Below are 19924 nucleotides of genomic sequence, written 5' to 3' on the forward strand. Positions count from 1 at the left end.
CATTTTTGTGAGGCATCTAGAGGTCTTAGTTCAAGCCTGGATTCTGTGCAACCTTGGACAAATCTCTTCCTACTCTGTGCCTCAGTTTCCCCTTCCATTAAATGAGGTGGCTAGACACAATGATGCCTATTTGTCCTTTCAGTTTCCGATGTTCTCTAGGGCTTCCTGGAGGGGGCAGGATGTGTAACTGACATCGAGAAGGCCAGTTGAGGCCGAGGGCAGTATGGGAAAGAGGTGGGTTGGGGGGGGGGGCGGGAGCTACCTGGATGTACTCCGTGAGGCTGTTGAAGACTTGCTTGGCCACTGCCATCGCTTTGGAGAAGTTTCTTTTCCCCTGCTCGTCGATGACATCCTTCCCAGAGTAGTACCAGTAGAAGTCACTGATGGACTCCTGGGGGGCAGCAGGCGGTGAGTGGAAACGGCCCAAGGTGGGGTGGGCATGGGGGGCTGCCCCCTCCCTAGCCCGGGATGCCCACCTGGAGCCTTAGCAGATAATCCACAGTACAGATGATAATGTTGATGGTGGTCGTGTTCCCTGTCTGCGTCCGGAGGTAATTCTGAAAGTCTGGGAGTGACAGACCACTGGCTCACATTTCCATGGGCCTTTAAGGTTCCAGAAACACTTACCCCAGTCCGAGTAGCCATCGAGACTTATTCATCTACTTCCATCTCTCCCCTCCCACAGGAACCCCCCTAACTCGGGCCTCCCCCAAATCTTCTTGACTAGAACAGCCTCCTAATGGGACTCCTGGCCTTCAGCCTCTGCCCTCTCCAATCCATCCTCCGCACCGGCTTCCACCTGCCCTCGCCACTGCTTTCCAGTCCCTCTGTGGGTGGGTTCTGTATTTCCTGGGCCATGTACTCCGTCGCTTCCCTCAGTAGAACAGAAGCTTCTTGAGGACAGGGATGACTCCTTTTTTACCTTTCCCCGCGTTTAGAACAGTGCCTGCCTGGCACGTAGTAGGTGCTATGTAAATGCTGGCTGCTAGTAGGGACAGTAGCATTGAGAGCCACTGAAGAAATTCTCATCGGTTTCTTGGCCTTTGAAGCGCCCCCCGCACAGTGGGTGCTTAATTAACGCTTACTGAATTCAATTCAGCATCAACTCATTTGACTGTCACAACAGGCCTGGGAAGTGGGGAGTATTATTTGTTTGAACTTATTTATATGAATAATAAATATATTCATATAAAACAGACATATAAATATAATATATTTTATATATTAACATGCTTATATATAAAATATAGGAAACCTATTTTATATTATTATAATATATAATGTAATATATTATATTTATATATATTTATATAAATAAAGGAGGAAACAGATTCAGAAAGGAAAGCGACTTGTGGACGGTCATATAACTAATAAGTTCTGGCGCTGGGGCTCTCAGGTCCGACTCCTGGAGTACGGAGAGCTGGGAGGCTATTAGAGAGAGAAACTGGAGGCCCAGAGAGTTTGTAAAATGACTTTTCCAGGGTCACATAGTCCCTGACAGCTCATCAGGTAGCTGGCCTGGGACTTGAATCTGGGCGATCCAGGCCAGGATCCCGGTCCTCTCCCGGACCTTGGCAGTGCTTTCCTCCCCCCTCCCCCCCTTTCTCTCACTGCTTTCCTCCCCCCTCCCCCCTTTCTCTCACTGCTTTCCTCCCCCCTCCCCCCTTTCTCTCACTGCTTTCCTCCCCCCTCCCCCCTTTCTCTCACTGCTTTCCTCCCCCCTCCCCCCTTCCTCTCACTGCTTTCCTCCCCCCTCCCCCCTTTCTCTCACCATTGTTGTGGCCTTCGCACAGCAGCTGGAGGAAGCGGAAGAGATCCTGGGTGAACTCGTCGTCTGCCATCACTTTTTCTCCTGGGACAGAGAGGGAGGGAGGGAGGACCCTGCTGGCTCAGCCTGCGGGGGGCCAGGGCCCCCCAGGGAACAGCATGCACAAGGCCCATGCACACAGCACACAGCCCACAGCACACGGGACCGGGCGGAGTGGACGAGGGCTGACTCATGCCTGGCTAGTCCCGCCATGACGTCGGTGGGACATCACAGAGCTGTGACTTCGTGGGATCAGTGACGTCAAAGTCTGTGAGCTCAGGGTCTAGGACGTGGTGGGATGGAGGATTTCAGGGGCTGCGAACGGCCTCGGGGTCTGGGATATCAGGAGGGACGGCCTCAGGGCCCGGGACATCCCAGGGCACCCGAGGGGGCCGGGCAGAGGCATCGCTGCGCAGCGGGGCTGGGGTATGCGGATGGCAGCCATGGCAGGCCACAGGGAGGAAGAAGGACGGGGACAAGGAAAAATAAGTCAGATTATGGATGGACCATTCAAAGCAGGCGCAAAGGGGCCCCATCAGAAGGGAGAGGCCAATGGCAGCCAGTCCGGTGGGGGGAACTGAGGGACTGGAATGAAAGGAGACCAGTCGGAGGGTCTGGAGCTTGGAGCAATTGGGGTCTCGGGGGGGCAGCCCTGCCTGTCCTGGGCCAGCTGATCCAGAGACCCTAAAGTAAATAAAGAGCCTGTGCCCCAATCCTGCCCTGGCACGCTGTGCTGGGTCCTGCCGCCTGCCCCATCCCTGCCCAGGCGCTTGTGTCTGTCCTCCGGTCCCTGCTCTCTGATCCTGGCCCTGGTCCCGGCCCGGGGTAGGCAGGAGCGAGAAGGAGGGTTAGCAGAGCAGGGCGCACACAGGGCCGTGGGCAGGGGAATTACCGTTCTGGCGATTGATGACTGAGGCAGCCGGACAGGATGGGAGGAGGGAAGAATGGGGAGAGAGGGAAAGGCAGCAATGTGGAGAGAGAAGATACAGACAGACGGACACGGAGACACGGAGAGAGTGACCGAGAGGGGGAGAAGTACGGGACGACACAGAGAGACAGTCACAGAGATGAAGAGATGAGCCAGAGAGATGGAAACGGGCCGGGAGAGACGAGGCAGGAAGAGGTGGGCAGGAAGGGGGGTGCGGGAGAATGGAGGGAGAAAGTCGGGGAGAGCAGGAGATGGCAGAAACAAGGAGAGGTAATGGGGCCAAGGAGAGAGACAGGAACAGGGGGAGACATCGGTGTGGAGGAGGAGGCCGGAGGGGGTCAGGGTCAGGGGTCAGAGGTCAGGGAGAGAGGTGAGTACCACACATCACAACAGCAGCAAAGAGGAAACGGGATTAACGTGTATTAGGGCCATTAATGGGGGTGGGAAAACAGCAACCCAGATAGGGGAAAGGGAGGAGGGAGAGTCCCAGGGCAGGGAGGGGGAACCCTTGGAAGGATGGGGATAGAGCCCCAGGAGAAGGGGTGCCCAGAGGAGTGAGGGCCTATGGGGAGATGGAGTCCTAGGGAAGGGGGTTCCCCAGGATGAGGGGGTGTCCTTGTAGTTAGAGCCCCAGGATGGGGGTGGAGGTTACTTAGGGGAAAGTCGGCTCTAGGATTAGGGATAGGAAGGGGAGTCCCAAGGGGGGGGGGTCCCAAGGAGAGGGATGAGGAGGGGGCTCACCAGTCCCTTCCTCGGTCACCATTCCAAGTCCCTCTGCTTTGTTCTGCCTCTCAAAGGCATTCAGATCGAGAACACTAGTTGGAGCAGGGGAGGGACAGAGAGGGGATGGGGCAGGGGGGCGCGTGTGAGGCCCCGGCTTGGCCCCCAGGAGCCCTAGCTCCTTGTAGCTATCTCTCTCTCTCTCCATCCCTCTGTCGATCCCCCCTTCCAGCCTCTGCTGCTGACAGACCTGCACGTCTGCATCAGGGCCTGGATGCTCTGGAAGAAGCCCACCTCCTTCTTGTCCTTTAGGTATTCTAGCATCTTCTGCAGGAGACAGAAAAGCAGGAGGAAGGCCTCAAGCAGGCAGCCCAGGAGGCCCAGACAAATGGGAAGGCACCGCTGAGAGCATCGGGTCCAACCTGTCTCCTCTGAGAGATCCCCGCTGAGGCCACCCTCCCCATGGCCATCCCCGGCCTCCTCATACCTGCTGGACCTCTATGTTGCCGCCATTGAGGATGGAGATGCCCAGCTTCAGGGTGGATGACACCATGGCTCCCGGCTCTCCTGCCAGAAGACAGCACCCACTCAGTGCCCAGGCCACACTCTCCTGGGGCACAGGAGAACCAGCACGGGCAGGTCTGAGTGGGGCCAGAATGAATGGGGGTAGGAAGGAGGGAAGGAAAGAAGCATTAAGTTTTTTTTAATTAAAAAAAAAAAAACCAAATAAACCATTTTTTATCTTAGAATTGATACTAAGCACTGGTTCCAAGGCAGAAGGGTGGTAAGGGAGAGGCCATGGGGGTGAAGTGACTTGCCCAGGGTCACATAGCTAGGAAGTGTCTGAGGACAGATTTGAACCCAGGACCTCCCGACCTCAGCTCTGGTTCTCAATCCCAAGAAGCCACCCAGCTGCCCTTGAAAGAAGCATTTTAAAAGCACCTACTATGTCGCAGGCACTGTGCTAAATGCTTTATAAATATTATTTCATTTAATTCTCAAAACAAACTTGTGCTATAGATGCTATTGTGATACCCATCTTACAGGTGAGGAAATTGAGGCAGACAGAGGCGAAATGACTTGCTCAGCACCACACATCGAGTAAGTAAGTGTCTGTGGCTGGATTCAAATTCATGTTTTTCTGACTCCAGGCCCAGCGTGCTCCACCATCCCCACTTTTGTCTGGGGATCCCTAGTGGGCCAAAGGGCTGGCCCAAGGCCCTGTGGAGGCCCTGGTTCATGGGCCGAGGAGGTCAGAGGTGAGTTTCTGAGGCTACAAGGTGCCAGGGCAGAGGGCAGAGTGCGAGGAGTGAGCGTGCAGGGCCCAGGAGGGCAGCGGCACACAGACCTTTGCACGCACTGATCATCTGGAGTACCATCTCAGCAGCGCCTCGGTTGTGCAGCCTGGCTTGCTGGTAGAGAAGTCTCTGCTTTTCCATCTCCTTCTCCTGGAGAAGGACAGACAGATGGATGGAGAGCATCAGCGTCCCCTTCCCCGAGATGCCTCCTGGGAGACCCTCTTCCATGGGTCCCTGCTCCCACATACCTCGAAGGAGGCTTCCACCTCCTCCTCTGCAGGTTCTGAAGCCTCTTCTCCCTCCTCCAAGTGGCAGCTCTGGACGGGGCAGGAGACGAGTGAGAAGGGGGAGGGAGGTAAAAGGACCCTCCTCTGCTCTTCCCCAGGCTGGGGCAGGGGGGAGCTGCCCCGTGCCGGTCCGGAGGGGCATTCTTGGGGGGCTCACCTTGGCCATGATGTCGGCGTATGCCATGTACAGGTAGTCCTCATCCAGTTTGCTGGAAAGAAATTGGGGGGATGGTCAGTGAGGGCATCTCCCCAGGGGAAGATGAGGGATGGAGGAACCCCCTGGTAGGAGAGGTCTCCCCGACAGAGGGGGCAAGATGTGCCAACCAGGTTGCAATGTCCCTGGGCTGAGTTGAGGGATCATGAACACGGAGAAGGAAATACAGAATCTACACAGAGTAAATAGTGAATAATTTGTGGGGAGGGGAGGGCAATGGGGGGGTGTTGAATTTTTAAGTTTAATTTTTTAAACCCTTACCTTCTGTCTTAGATATTAATTCCAAGGCAGAAGAGCAGTAAGGGCAAGGCAACAGGGGTCAAGTGACTTACCCAGGGTCACCAAGCTAAGAAGTATCTAAAGCCAGATTGTCACCCATTCCTCTTGTCTCTAGGCCTCACTCTCAATCCACAGAGCCACCTAGCTGCCCCGTCTGAAGGGAATCTTAAAGAAAGCTAATGGGACTCTAATAGGACATGAAAAGAGAATACGTTCTAGGCATGGGGAACAGCCTGGATAGAGGCTTGGAAATGGGAAATATTGTGTGAAGAACAGGCACGTGGGCAATTTGGACTGGAACATAAAATGTAGGAGAGTGAAGTTTAATAAGCTAAGGAGGGATGGTGTCCTCAGGGTTTTGGAAGAAATTAAATGGAGGTGTCAGAGTGGGGTAAGGGGAAAGGGGACATTGGTGTTTGGGTGGCGGGCATTAGAGATAGCTCTAGGGTATAGGAGAAGGGTATTAGAGATGCCTCGGAGGTTTGGGGGAAATCTCAGGTATTTGGGGGTTGGGCTTCTCCAGGTAATCTAACTATCTCCCTAGGATTCCCTTTGGTTCTCCCTGGGCCCTAGGAGAGGGGCAACAGGAGAAAACTCCTTAGGACCTCACCTCTTCTCCGTCAGGGCTGTCCGGCTAAAGTGTAATACCAGTTGGTGCAGAGGATCCGGCTTCTTTTCCTCCTGTTCTTCTTCCTCTTCTTCTTCCTCTGCAGCTTTCTTTAAGGTGAGAGTAGGGATAGGCACATTGGGGAAAGGCTGCCAAATGACCATCCCTACCTCAATGGAGCTCTCCTCCCCCCCATGCCCTGCCATGGGGCTCCCCCTGCCCATTGGTCCCCATCTCACAGAGAGGTCATCAATCATTCGGTCCTCAAAGCTATGCTCCTCGGTCAGGATCCAGGCTGCTTTGTAGGACTCCAAGAACATATTGCTTGCCCGATGCCTGTAGGACAAGGTCGAAGGTGGGAGTGGGTGAGCGGAGTCCGAGAGAAGTTCCCGTCTCCCTATGTCCAGCCTTTCTCCCTGAAACACTCTAGCCATGTCAATTTCTTTCAGTCCGCCATCACTGCTCAGTCATCTCCAGTGCCCCTCAATCCAACACCATTTTGACAGCCCCTGTTCAACCCCTCACCTTTGTCTCAGAATTCTAGCCTTCTTCCTGTCCTTTGAAGTTCCCTGTCCCTTTGTCACCCTCATTTCCTGACTCTATCACCTTGCTCCTCCAATGGAAGAAAGCTCAGCTAGACTCTAAAATCCAGTATCCCTGGCAGGGATTCGAAGTTAAGTTAATTGAACATCTGTTTAGGATTAGGAAACAGCCCATTCTTATCTGATTCCAATCCCTTGACTCTCCTTGGGGTTCTCCAACTTCCCCTCCATACCCTTCTCCCCAAGACTCTCTCACCGGGGCAGATTGTACAGAGGCGTCATGCGGAAACAAGCCACAACTGCCCGACGACGCTGTTTCGAAAGAAGCTTGTGCCACACAGCTTTCTTGGACTTGTAGGGGTGCTCTGTCTGTAGGAGGAGTAGATAAGGATCAGGGAACAAACCATCCTACGCTCAGAATCCATGGGGAAGCGGAAAGAACATTGGACTAAGAATCAGGAGATCCAGGTTCAAACCCTAGCTCAGCCAGTATCTTGGACATATAACCTAACCCTCTCCATGCCTCTATTTCCTCCTCTACATATTGAAGAGGTTGGACTAGGTGACTTTAAGGTTCCTTCTAGGTGTAAGTCTATTACCATATGAAATTCATGCTCTCTCATCCCTTTGAGGCCCTCCTTTATTCAGGTCTGGGTCCTTTGGGACCAAAGTTCTCCCTCCTTTGAGGTCTCACCCCTTCCCAGGAAAAAGTCTACCTCTATAGAGCTCCCAACTACCTGCTCCAGGTGGAAAAGCACTGCTGATACTTCCTGAACTCGGCGAACAATCTTCTCAGGGTCATCAGCATCCTCTTCCCGGCCAGGTAGCCCCCGGTACAGGGCCATCTGCCAGCGCAGAGATGGAGAACCTTCACTCTGGGAAAAAGAAGCAGTTATTCATGGAGTGTTTCTAAGGGATGGGTCTTGGCTCTAACCTGACATGCTTTATCCACCCTCTACCAACCCCTTATAATCCTCATCCCACCTCCAGCTCCAAGACTGGGCTGATACCTTTCCCTGAAGGTGAAGGTTATTCTGCAAATATTCCCGAACTTCTTCATCTGTGTCTTTCTGGGGACAAATATGGTTGGAGGGAGGCAAAGTCAAGCTGAAGGGCTCTTGGCTCCTTGCCTCCCCAATATATTTTCATAGGGATCTAGGGGTATATATAGGAGAGTGGGAAGAGTCAAGGAATGGTCAGAGGAGGTCATTGCAGGAGTCAGAGCATGTTCAGTGGGGTCAGAGGATAGTTAGAGGAGTGAGAGATGGGCCAGATATTGGCCAGAGAGCTCACTAAATGGTCAGAGAGGTCAAGTCCTGGCTAAAAAGCTCAAAGAATGGTCAGAGATGCGTAAAATATGTGTCAGAGAGGTCAGCAGGATCAGAGGATGGCCTGTGGGTCAAATATTGGCTAAAGGGGTCAGAGATTAATTAGAAACTGGCCAGAGAGGTCAGGGAATGGTCAGAGAGGTGAGAGATGTGTCAGATACTGGCCAAATGGGTCAGAGAGGTCACTGAAATATCAGAGGGTAAGTGAATGGTCATAGAGGTCTGTGATGGGTCAGATACTGGCCAAAGGGGACAAGGAATGGACAAAGAGTCAGAGAGGTTAGAGAATGGCCAGAGGAGATAGGTATAGGTCAGACACTGACCAGAAGATTCAGTAAATGGTCAAGAGGGGTCAATTAAATTATGAGAAAATTCAGAGAAGTGGAGTGGGTACCAGAGCATAACGAGTCTTGGCCAGTGCAATGAGGTCCTGGTCAGTGGGTGCACACATGTTCAGCCCAATGGGAAGCATCTTCTTGAGGGTAGCCACTATCAGAGAGGTCTGGACGGAATATCGGTCCCCACGACGTTTCTTCTTCGTTCTCTCCTGATCAGAGCCTCCTGACTGCAGGCCACACATATCTTAGAGACTGGGACCCCCACTCCTTCTCCCCCCAAGATCCTCTTCCAGGAACGCATTTCCCCAATCCTTCCACACCCTTGGTTCTCTTGGGTTTAGGGTTCCCTAAGAGGTCACAACTCCCTCACCAACCAGACCCAAGAAAGATCAAGCTGTTCAGTTGAGGCTTCCCTTGGGTCCCTAAGAAGGACCCAAGTTCAGAGACAAGGAAGAGACAATGTTGATACATAGATAAGACATGCAGACCTAGGAGGACATCAAAAGACCAACATGGACCAATGGGCTATGTGAATATGGAGAAAAAGAGACCCAGAGAAAGAGGTGGAGACAGAAAGACAGAAACGCGGCACATACAGAGGAAACAGATGCAGGGGATAGAGACGTGGACATGTTCAAGATCACACATGAAGATACCAGCTCTTGCATGGAGCCTTTAGGCCCCCAGCATTGACCCCCATGCCTGCCCTTTTGTGGGGCAGCATGCACATGCCCCCCTCCCTTCCATTCTCCAGGCCCCAACAGCCACTCCTCTCCAACCCAGATGCTCTAGAGTAGCAAAGAGAATTTCTTTTTTTTTACAAAGTAAAAAAAAAAGGTCAAATTGCGAGAAGCTAGAGATTTGGGGAAGAGGGGTAAAGGGATAGGGCTTTTGGTGGTTGTGGCAGTGATGGTTGGGGGAAGCTGTGGGGAGAGAGAGGGCAGAAAAAGGAAGCCAAGTGAAGAACAGAGGTCTGATCATACAGTTCTTGGTAAGGGGATTTGGGGAAGCAAAGGAGGCTGGGAGAGAAAGTTGGGGCCAGGGGATGGGCAGCTAGAGGACAAAGGGATTGGGGGCCAGGAAGACTGAGGAGGGGTTGGAGTTTGGTGACAGGGGAGTCAGGAGATTGGGTGATGAGGGGCCAGGAAGTCCAAGCCTAGGTAAGGGTAGAGCTGGGAGAGGGAATGTGGAGAGTCAAAGGAGGTAGGAGTCTAGGGGATAGAGATATAATAGGAGCAGAGGGGATTGGGGCTGGGGGATTCAGCCATCCAGCCATGCTTTGAGACCCTTAGGGTGGGGGGGAGTGCTGACCTGTCCATCTCCCGCCTGCTCCATCCGGGCAGAGACAGAGACAGAGATATGGTTACCCCTTGGAATTCCAATCCATCCCCTGCCCAGGCCCCCTCCTTAAAATAGTTGGAAGGGGACAAAACCCCTGTGCTGGGAGCTGGGAGACTTGGGTGCTAGACTCACTTCTGTCCATAAGTGTAAAGTGTCCCTTCTCTCTGGACCTTTCTGAATCTTTCCTACTGTATAAAATGAGGCAGGGGAATGGATTCAGTGGTTTCCGAAGATCCCTTGCAGCCCTGACATTTATGTCCTAAAGTCCCTCTCAGCTCTGACACCACTGGGGTAAAGGCTCCCCCCAGATCTGCCTCCATGCTAAGGCCTTTCTCAGCTCTAACTTTCTTCCCTCTAAGTTCTCTCTCTTTTCTAATGTTCCACATTCTGTGGCTTTTGAGGTTCACCCACCCAATCCAACCACATGGATGGTTCAGATCTGTCCAGAGAAGCCCTATTGGCCAGATGATGGCTTCATCGGTGGCCTCCGGGCTGATAATTCCCAGATCTATTTATCCAGCTCTCATCTCTTTCTTGAACTCTAGTCTTGCACCACCAACCCTCCATGGAACATCTGGAGTTGGATGTCCCACAGGCATCTAAAACAACTCATTATCTTGCCTCCTCTGAGCTCTCTACCTCTGAACTTTCCTATTATTGTTTTGTAAAAATGCTTGCTTTCTCTCTTCATAAGGACTCTTAAGACAGAAGGGAAAGGTCTAGGCAATCGGGGTTAAGTGACTTGCCTAGGGTCATACAGTTAGGAAGTGTCTGAGGCTCAATTTGAACCTGGGACCTTCCCTCTTCATGCCTGGTACTCTATTATGCCACCCAGCTATTCTCTTTCTTATTACTGTTGAGGCTTGAAACCTCAGTAGATTCTTGGTTCCTCACTCAACCTCCCACCCCCACATCCCTTGTATGCACCCCCCTTTCTTCACTAACATAGCCACAACCCCAGTTTATGCCCTCATCATCTGTTCTTAATAACCCTGCTTCAAGTCTCTCCCTTTTCCTCCAACCCATCCTCCACTCAGCTGCTAAATAATTTCCCTAAAACAGAGGTCTGATCATGTCATGCCCTCCTGCACTCAATAAACTCCACTGGCTCCCTATTACCTCTGGGATCAAATATAAGATTTTCTTGTGAGCCCTTCACAGCCTGGCTCCTTCATCCCTTCCACTTTACCTGTTCACACACTCTACATGCGACATAGCTACAGTGGCCTTTTTGCTGATCTTTGTACAAGACTCCATCCCCCATTCCATGAATCTGCCCTGGACTCTCCTCATTTTTGCCTCTTAGTTTCCTTCAAGATCCCACCTGCTCTCCTAGCCTCCCCTGCTGTGGCTGCCTTCCTGGAGTTTACACTGCATATATGTATCAAATTATTTGCATATTGTCTCCCCAATTTAACTATGAGCTCCCTGAGGGGAGAGACCCTGCTTTTGCTTGCCGTTGACGTTTTTGCCTTTCTTGGCACAGTGCCTGGCACATAGTAGGTGCTAAACAAATATCTGTGGATTGCTTTGGCTGTATCCTTGGCACTTAGCACAGGGCTATGTACATAGTAGGCACTTAATAAATGCGTGACAGGGAAGGGACTGAGACAAGGGAAGGTCATGGGGAAAGAAGCTGAGGAGAAGGAGAAGGCCTGGAGGGAGGGTGAGGTGGGAAGGTCTGGGCTGGAGGGGAGGCTGGGAAGGGCAGGGAGAGGAAATGATGGCCCCCCTCCCATTCTCCTCCTCCTACCTTGGCCATCTTGCTCTTGCTATCTGCTGTCAGGAAGGACATGTTATTGATTTCGTTCTGTACCACGAAGTTCTGTTCCTCTCTCTTGAAGTTCTGTGGGTGGGAAAGAAAATGGGCAGAGAGACCAAAGGGCTTCAAATCTCAGTGGCAGAACCCTGTACGGAGGGCGTGAGGGCTGGAAGGGTCCTCAGGGGTCAGCTAGCCTAACCCATTCCTTTTCAAGACTGAGAACCCAAGAAGGCAACAGACTTGCTTAAGGTCACCTTGGGGAGACAAGACTTGAACTCGGGACTTGTGATTCTGGGTCCAGGGTCTCTACTCTACCACAGTTACTCCCCATCCGGAGTTTCAGGGCAGTGCCAAGGAAGGGGTAGGGGTGGGGGACGAGCTTACGTGAGACTTTGACCAGTAGATGAAGATTTCTGCTATCATTCTGAAGAGTTCTTCTGCATCAGGATTGGGCTCTGTGAGCCAGTGGGCTCTGCAGGAGGGTGACGAGGCAGAGAATTAGAGGGGTGAGGAGAGGAGAGTGTGGAGGGAGAGGAGGTTGGACAAGAATAGAGGACTGATTCATTTGACAGACAGGGAAACTGAGGCCTGGGATGATGATAGCAGTCACCAGGGGCTAGTAAAGGGCACCATCATTTTAAGGCATTTGTTGAGAGAGGAGAGGGGAAGGGGGGAGAATCATGCCAGACTGGCCTCCTGCTAAAAAAGCTGGTGTTACCTCCCTCCCTTCTGTACAGAGGTGTGGAATAGTACATAAACCGTCAGAAACAGTTGACACGTTGTTTAGTTTTATTGAACGACTTTTCCCTCCCCTTCTTTTAAAATCTCTATTCTAGGGGATGGCTGCCTGGGGAGGGGAGAGGGGAAAGATATATTCAGGTAACGAATGGAACATTTGAAAAAAGACATCAATGAAAATAAAAGATTAAAAAATAAAAATAAAAAAAAACCCAGAAGCCCAGTGTTGGCTCCATTTTAAGTAAACAATAAATTAATGACCAGACAAGTCATTCAATGGCTCCTCAAGAGAGAATTCTTAGCATTCCACCCAAAGGCATTTTCTACACTGACTCATTCTTCAAAGCATTTTTCTGGGGGGGGGGGTTGTCCATTGGGAGGGGTCCTCAGGAATCAAGGAAATCACTTTTCTTAGATCAGGAAGGACCCATCCTTCAATCCTTTGAAACATGGAACCCAATGGATCTGTGATCACATCAATGGAGCTCCTCCCTCTAATGGTGACTGAATATCATGACCCATCCATGCCTTGCCCTGTGAGGAGGCTCTTTTCCATGTCCTAAGCAGGGTGCCCAGTAGGCTGGGTGCCTAAAGGATGCTCCCCTCTAGGTCTCTGCACTTCCTATCACCCAAGATCCCTCCGTGTTCTCTAATAATCCCCACTTCTGTTCCGGCTGTCCATCTCAGGCAGGATATCCTCTACGAAGTTTGTCCCGGACCATTCTTTGTTGGGACCATGGCGCGACCCACTCATGCTCACCAGCTGTCTCTCCAACACCCTTTGGGTGACCCGAAACGTTAATTCTCGGGAACGAATTATGCCCAGCAATTAGAATAGGCAAGTGATTAAAGGCTTTGGAATTTTAGCTGAGGTGGCCTTCTGCCTAGCTCAGACCTGGAAGGCTTTTGAGTCTAAGAAAATGCCCAGCATGAGTTGGGAGGTTATTTTTACTGTGATTACCTTAACGTCCTGAGCTAGATGCCCGGCCACCCAATCCGGCTGTTTGATCTATGACTCAGATGTGCTCACAAATACATCCTATTGGCTCGGGGGTGTAAGGGGAAGAGGTTTGGTGTCTGGGAGGGAAGGGAGATTAGGAGGAGGCAATGTTCAGTTAAGCAATGATTTATGACAGTTGGAGTTCCATCAGGAAGGTACCCAGCGGTACCTACAAGGATGATGGAGGGTTTGAGCCAGAAGGGATCTTGCTGGAAGGGAGTACCTGGGCACCCCTGATGAATTCTAATCTCCAGGCTCACATAAACTATATTCCAGGCTGCTGAAAAAAATATCAGCTCTGGTTACTGGTTACTGAGCCTCTGTCAGTGATCCCTGGAAGGCTGTGGAAAATGGGAGCGATGCCATGGGGAGACAGGACAAGAAAGGGAAGAGGGTGAAATGCAAAGGGAGCTGGGCTTTGATTTCTGGGATATCTAGCACATAAGGAAGAACAGTCACCAAGACTCAATTAAGAACAGGTTGTACCAGAGGAACTAAGCATGTCACTCCTCTGCTCCATAATCTTCAGTGGCTCCCTATCACCTCCAGGACCAAATCCAAAATGCTTTGTTTGGCATTCAAAGTCCTCTGTGATCTAGCCTCCTACTAATTCTCAGATATGTCCTCTCTGATCCAGTGACATTGGCCTTCTGGCTGTTCCGTGAACAAGACACTCCATCTCTTTGCACCAGGCATCTTTACCAGCTGTCCCCCAAGCCTGGAATGCTCTCCCTCTTCATCTCCACTGCCTGGTTTCCTTCAAGTTCCAGCTAAAATCCCAGGCCTTTCCCTATCCCTCTGTTCATTATCTCCAATTTATCCTGCATGTAGTTGCCTCTCTCATGGAACTGTAAACTCCTTGAGGGTAGGGACTGAATTTTGTCTTTCATTGTGGCCTCATGTTTAGTTAGCACAGTGCCTGGCACACAGTCAGTCGTTGTCCTTTAGTCACTGGGTCGCATCAGACTCTTTCTGACCCCCTGCACCATAGTATACCAATGCTGTCTGTCCATGGGGTTTACTTGACAAAGACACTGGAGTATTTTACCATCTCCTTCTCAAGTGAACTAAGGCAATTCACTTCATCTCCTGTTTGCCTCAATTTCCCCAACTGCAAAATGGGGATACTAGCACCTACCTCGCCAAACTGTGGTGAAAATCAAATGAGACAATATTTGTAAAGTGCTTAGCGCACTGTAGTTGCCATAGAAATGCTGATTCCTTTCCCAATTCTTATTAGAATTTAAGCTCTTCAATACAGAAATATGTATTGCATGAAAACATTGGTTTAACTTATATCAGATTATTTACTGCCTCAGGGAGGTGGGGGGAAGAGAGGCAGGGAAAGGATCTGAATCTTGAAATGTCAGAAAACAATTGCCAAAAATTGTTTCTACATGTAACTGAAAAAAAAAAGTAATTGATTTAAAAAAAAAAAAGGATTTAAGCTCCTTCAGGGCAGGAACTCTCTTTTTACTTACCTTTGTTTCCTCATGTTTGGTAAAGTACCTGATACAATAAATGCTTAATAAATCCTTCTTGCCTATATGCTATCAGCCTTGCAATCCACACAGGAAGACCAAGTGGATGAAAGAGGCATGTTGCCCAGATCGGTACACACATTTGTCTGAGAAGCCCATAGGATTAGTCCACCCACACATATTTCTTATACAGGCACTACAGAAGGACAGTGAATGGGACCCAGAGTTGAAGAGGAGGGAAGACGCCTGGATCACATTTGGGAGATGCTTTCAATGATCCCAAGCTGTACTCTGATACAAAGCCCATCTTTTAAACACCATGATTCTCCCATGATGCTTTAGGACTGCAGATCATGGAATGCTGTGATCTCAGTAGAGACTCTGTGTGGTTCAATGGCCCAAGAAAGATGGCAGAAGGTACAAGGAAGCTATGGTAGATTATCAATGATGGCCTGTTATAGAAACGGTGTGAGAGCTATTATCAAACATTTGTCTGTCTGGAAGAGGAGGTGGGCTGGTCAAAGGGCGAAAGGAAAGGCTTTGATGACCTCTGCAGTTTGAGAAGCATGGCACCCAGGCCTTTAGACTTCCACCAAGCCAGTGATAAGAATGTTAAATAGCAGCGGACCCAGATCCTCATGTAAGCCCTTTGCTACAGCCCTGCCTAGGTGGCATTGAAGGGATGGATAGTGACAGCCTCCCATACTGAGCAGACCCTCCCCTGAGGATTGCTGGAGGATAGGGCGAGAAGCATAGGACCACAGATCTGAGCTGAAAGGGACCTAGCCCAATGCCCCTCGTTTTTATAGCTGGGCACCCAGAGGCCCAGAAAGGTTAAGGGACTAGTCCAAAGTCACACAGGTAGGTGGTAAAACTGGGATTTGAACTTAGATCGTCTCATGACAATTAACGGCAATCTATACTAGGGGAAGGGATGCTCACACTGAAGAAGTCCCTGATGAGGCCAAGGACTGGACTAAAGCTCACTACGTGAGGGCGGAGCTTTCCGGACAGGGGCGGGGCTTGGGACAGGGGCGGGGCTTTAGGAAGGGGGCGGGGCTGACCGGTTGTTGTCCACATAGCGGATGAGCAGGGGATAGAGCGCGTAGAGGTCCCTGCAAAGTACAGAGAATTCGTCCCGCACCAAGAGTTCTCCCTCCTCAGCCTCAGCCTTGGCCTCCAGACGCAGCTGTTCTTCCTCAGCCACCACCTTCCCAGCCCGTTTCCGCAGCCGGCCCACGGTGGGGATGAAATGAGAGCGGAGCAATTCGGGCCGGGCGCGGCTCACGATGGGTTGGGCAAACACTGGGGGTACACGGGGAACGGGGTGAGCACGCCTCCCGCGGCCCCCCTCCCCCCCGCGCATGCACACAAGCTTGGCGCTCGCCTTCGGGAGCCCTCTCGTCGCCTTCGCGTCCCTTCTGGGCTAAGGCTCATGGGATTTAGAGCGGGGGGGGGGGAGGGGCATCTCAGAGACCCCCTCTTCCACCTCCCATTCCCTAGAGGCCCCGAGAAATGGGTTTGTCTAAAGCCACGCAGGGGTTGAAGGTCCGGAACCAGAGAACGTCTGATGGGGAACCCAGGGAACTCTGTCATCCATCACCAAACTCTCTTGGGGACCCCCTCTGTCTCCGACACTATTCTTTGGGGACTCCAACTCCCAATTCTCACCCTCCAGGCTCTTGGGTAGATTCCTTCCCTCAGAGCCCTCAACCTCAAACTCCCACTAGAAACAACTGTTCCCGGAAGCACCAGTCCCGACTTCCCCTTCGGCCAAACTGGGCATCCCTGCTCCAAGATGTGGCTCCCCACGGGCTCTGATCCCCTCCTGAAGCCAGGAGGAAGAGTCTTTGTGGGACCCGCCTCTAGTCTCCAGGGATCCCCTGTAGAGCGAGAGCCCCCCAGGACCTTGTCTGCCTTACCCTCGCCCCACCCCAGCACTTTCTGCGCACACCCATACCTGCTAGCCGCTTCATCCATGAGGCCTCATCGATGCCCAGGTTGTTGACAATGATGCGGAGGATGTTCCCCAGGAGGGAGTTGAGGTGGTCCGAGGTGACAGCTGTGCAGGGTGGGGGGCCCCCTGGGGGCTGGGAGGTGGGTACCTCGGGGCCCCGCTCCCACCACCGGGGCAGATAGTTACAAAGCATTGGCAGCGTGACCTCAATGACGTGGGGCATCTCCGTGTAGCGGGCACCTGACTCGGCCAGGCCCCCGATCTCCGCCATCAGCTGCTTCAGGTCCGGGATATCTGGGCACATCTCCTCCACAGAGCTTGGGAGGCCCAGGACTGTGGAAGAGTATGAGACCAACTCAAGGGGCTCCCCAAACTGGGGCAGCCAAACCTAATGCCACAGAATGCTAAAAGGGACTCGTGAAAACACACGCTGCCTGTCACGGACCCCCAGCCTCAGCGTAAAACCTCCAGTGTCGGGGAGCTCTCTACCTCCCAAGCTAGCCCACTCCACTCTGGGACAACTTTAATAGGAATAATCCTTCACATCCTAATTTTTCTTGTTAACTCTTACCTTCCATCTTAGAATCAAAAGGGTTCCAAGGCAGAAGAGAGGTAAGGGCTGGGCAATAGTGACTTACTCAGCTAGGAAGTGCCTGAAGCCACATTTGAACCCAGGACCTCCCGTCTCTAAGCCTGGCTCTCTATCTACTGAGCCACCTAGCCACCTCCTTGATAGCTTAATCGATGACAAGCTCAATCAATTCCCCAGAGTTAAGGGTGTCCATCAGCCACCCAGACTGATGCTTCCGGAATCATCACTTCCTCCATGTCTAATGCAGCACCTCAGAAGCAGAGGATTCCCAAACCTACTCTGTGGGATGCCCCCTGGTCCTACCAAGTCTTGAAGTTAGTAGTGTTCCCCTCCTCAATCAGGGGACCCTTAAATCTCCTTATTCCCGGAGCGATTCCCACCCCACCCCCTTGGAGCTAGGAGGTGCTCCCCAAAACTCACTAGCACGCTCCCTGGGAGACTTGGTGGTATAGACGGAGCAGGCGTTGAACTCATTCAGGTGGGGCTCGAGGAAGGCAACTGGCATAGCAGCTGCCACCCGGGCAAGGCATTCTCCGAGGGCCGGGCGCAGTCTGGGGGGTGAGGCCAAGGTCAGATTCCCGGGTCCTTGGCCCCTCTCCACTGCCTAGCTCTTCCCCTTCCATGAAGCCTTTAAGCTTCCCCCCTTCCCCTCCAAAGTGCTCCCACGTCCTGCCCCCATGTCACCCCTCCCTCCCCACCTTCTCTCCCCTTCCCAGGCCCTTCTTACTTCTCCACGTAGGAATTCTTGGTGGTTCCCAGAGAGTAGATACTGCAAAGCGTGCGGTAACAGGAGACCTGGACGTCGTCCACTGTGTGGGAAGGACAAAGGTCAGAGAGCACCCCAGCTTCCTTCCCTTCCCATCGAGTCCTTTGAGAACAGTTGGACCTCTGAACTGAAAGGCACTGGGGAACGTGGCCTACAGGCCAGGAGAAAGAGTCTGAGGACCAGAGTTCAAATCCTCCCTTGGTCACCCTCAAAAATGAGGGGAGTAGTGTGGTACAACAGCAAGAACATTGCTGGAGTCAGAGGAACTGAGTTCAAAACCTACCACTGTCATTTGCTTACTGCTTATGGGTCCTTGGGCTAGCCCTTTCTACTCTCTTGCCCCTAGGATCCTTATCTATAAAATGGGGCTGAGTTAAATGGCCTTGTGGGGCTCTCCCCACTCAAAATCTCATGATTTTATGATTATCAACTCCAATCTCCCCTCATTTAAAAAATGGGGAAACTGAGTCCCAGTAAGAGGAAGGGGTCTGTACGTTAGATAACAAATCAGGGACATTGGGATCATAGATTTAGTGTTGGAAGGGACCCATGAGGTCAGGAGCTAGAAGGGACCTCTCCCCCCTATTTGATAAATGAGGAACCCGAGGCCCACAAGGTTAAGTGACTTGCCCAAGATCACCTAGGTAGGAAGTGGTAGAACCAGGATTTGAACCCAGGGCCTTTGGCTTGGAGTCAGTGCTCTTTTGTACCATATTACCATTGGCAGGCAGAATTCAGGGCTCTCTTCTCTTCTCCTTCTTTGGAATGCCCTTCTCTAATTTCCAGCCCTCCCCATCATGTAGGGCTCCACTACCTGCCTAGCGTGAGCCCCATCCTCAGCCCCTGGGTCCGATCTCTGGCTAGGGTTTGGCAGTGGGAGGGTCTTCTGTCCCCAGGCTGCCCCTCTCCTACAGGGAAGGCCCAGGGCTGTGGCTGCCCAACCCCCCAGGGGCCCTCTGGGGTCTCCCCTTACAGATGACATCATCTCCAAACTGGTGCTGGGCGATGTGCTGGAAGAGGGTGGTGAGGACGGGGAGGAGGGCCACGGTGGTGTAGGTGAGGTTCTGGCCGACACCCTTGACCTGGGTCCGGGCCTGGGACACCTTGCCCAGTCGAAGGTTCTCCACCATCTTTTCAATGTCCTCCGAAGCACTCTCAAAGAATGATCGGAGGCCAGCCTTCACGATCTCGGGGCCCGACTTCATCACGGTCCTGGGGGAACATGGAAGGGCTCAGGGGAGATGGAGAAAGATACAGGGGCCCGAAGAGACCTTAGAAGCCATGGAGCCCAACCCCCAACCCATTTTTACAGATGAGGAAACTGAGGCAAGCGGAGGTGAAAGGACTTGCCCACAGCCACCCAGCTGATGATAAGTAAGATTTGAACTCGGGTTTCCCTGCCTCCAAATCCAGAACTCTAACTAACTGCTGTGCCACCTCCTGGCCTCAGTCCGCCAGTCCAAAGGTTCTCAAAGTGTGATCCAGACCCTTTCAGGGAGTCGTCAAAGTCAACAATTTCTATAATAATACTCCGATGTCATTTGTCTATTAAAACACTCCTCCCTTTGCCTACTGGGTGAGGCTGAGTTTTCTTCAAATGAGATAATGTTTGTAAAGCACTCTGCCAGCCTGCCGGGCTCTACCGATACCCTTCCTCTTCCTCTTCGCATACCCATTGCCACAGATTGACCGCTGAAGCCAATAGGAGGATCCAGCTGTCTTCCAGGAAGGGCAAAGCTTTGAAATGCTGTTACTTTAAATCCCGTTCCTGGGGAGCCCCTTGCGTTTGCAATAAGATATAAAACAATCCTGTTCTTCTCAAGAATAGTGTTCTTTGTTTCCAAATTTTTTTTTCATGAAAAAAACCCCAGTATTATTTATGTTATCATGCACTGGGTTGTTGCTGTTTTCATCAAATGAAATAATAAAAGCATATTTT

At 51.8% G+C, this 19924-nt stretch overlaps 1 protein-coding gene across 4 annotated transcripts in view; it reads right to left on the minus strand.

Moving 5' to 3' along the window:
- The window catches only part of RYR1 (ryanodine receptor 1), a 96051-nt gene that overhangs the window by 13844 nt on the left and 62283 nt on the right, over window positions 1-19924 (minus strand). Inside the window, exons 63-86 of one of the 4 annotated variants that reach the window (XM_056796142.1) lie at window positions 18959-19197; window positions 17947-18028; window positions 17640-17770; window positions 16631-16960; window positions 15735-15975; window positions 11836-11923; window positions 11443-11535; window positions 9660-9674; window positions 8405-8575; window positions 7693-7752; window positions 7420-7557; window positions 6939-7051; window positions 6380-6476; window positions 6144-6250; window positions 5198-5249; window positions 5002-5070; window positions 4804-4903; window positions 3943-4022; window positions 3706-3782; window positions 3477-3550; window positions 2700-2717; window positions 1772-1852; window positions 477-565; window positions 263-391 (exon numbers count right to left, since the gene is read on the minus strand). In XM_056796142.1, coding sequence (XP_056652120.1) covers window positions 263-391; window positions 477-565; window positions 1772-1852; window positions 2700-2717; window positions 3477-3550; window positions 3706-3782; window positions 3943-4022; window positions 4804-4903; window positions 5002-5070; window positions 5198-5249; window positions 6144-6250; window positions 6380-6476; window positions 6939-7051; window positions 7420-7557; window positions 7693-7752; window positions 8405-8575; window positions 9660-9674; window positions 11443-11535; window positions 11836-11923; window positions 15735-15975; window positions 16631-16960; window positions 17640-17770; window positions 17947-18028; window positions 18959-19197 — 2674 coding nt within the window. The remainder of the gene's footprint in view (window positions 1-262; window positions 392-476; window positions 566-1771; window positions 1853-2699; window positions 2718-3476; window positions 3551-3705; window positions 3783-3942; window positions 4023-4803; window positions 4904-5001; window positions 5071-5197; window positions 5250-6143; window positions 6251-6379; window positions 6477-6938; window positions 7052-7419; window positions 7558-7692; window positions 7753-8404; window positions 8576-9659; window positions 9675-11442; window positions 11536-11835; window positions 11924-15734; window positions 15976-16630; window positions 16961-17639; window positions 17771-17946; window positions 18029-18958; window positions 19198-19924) is intronic. The other 3 variants (XM_056796144.1, XM_056796145.1, XM_056796146.1) reach the window with 3 other exon arrangements.

The sequence above is a fragment of the Monodelphis domestica genome, chromosome 4, assembly GCF_027887165.1.
Source record: "Monodelphis domestica isolate mMonDom1 chromosome 4, mMonDom1.pri, whole genome shotgun sequence".
Taxonomy (NCBI): Eukaryota; Metazoa; Chordata; class Mammalia; order Didelphimorphia; family Didelphidae; genus Monodelphis; species Monodelphis domestica.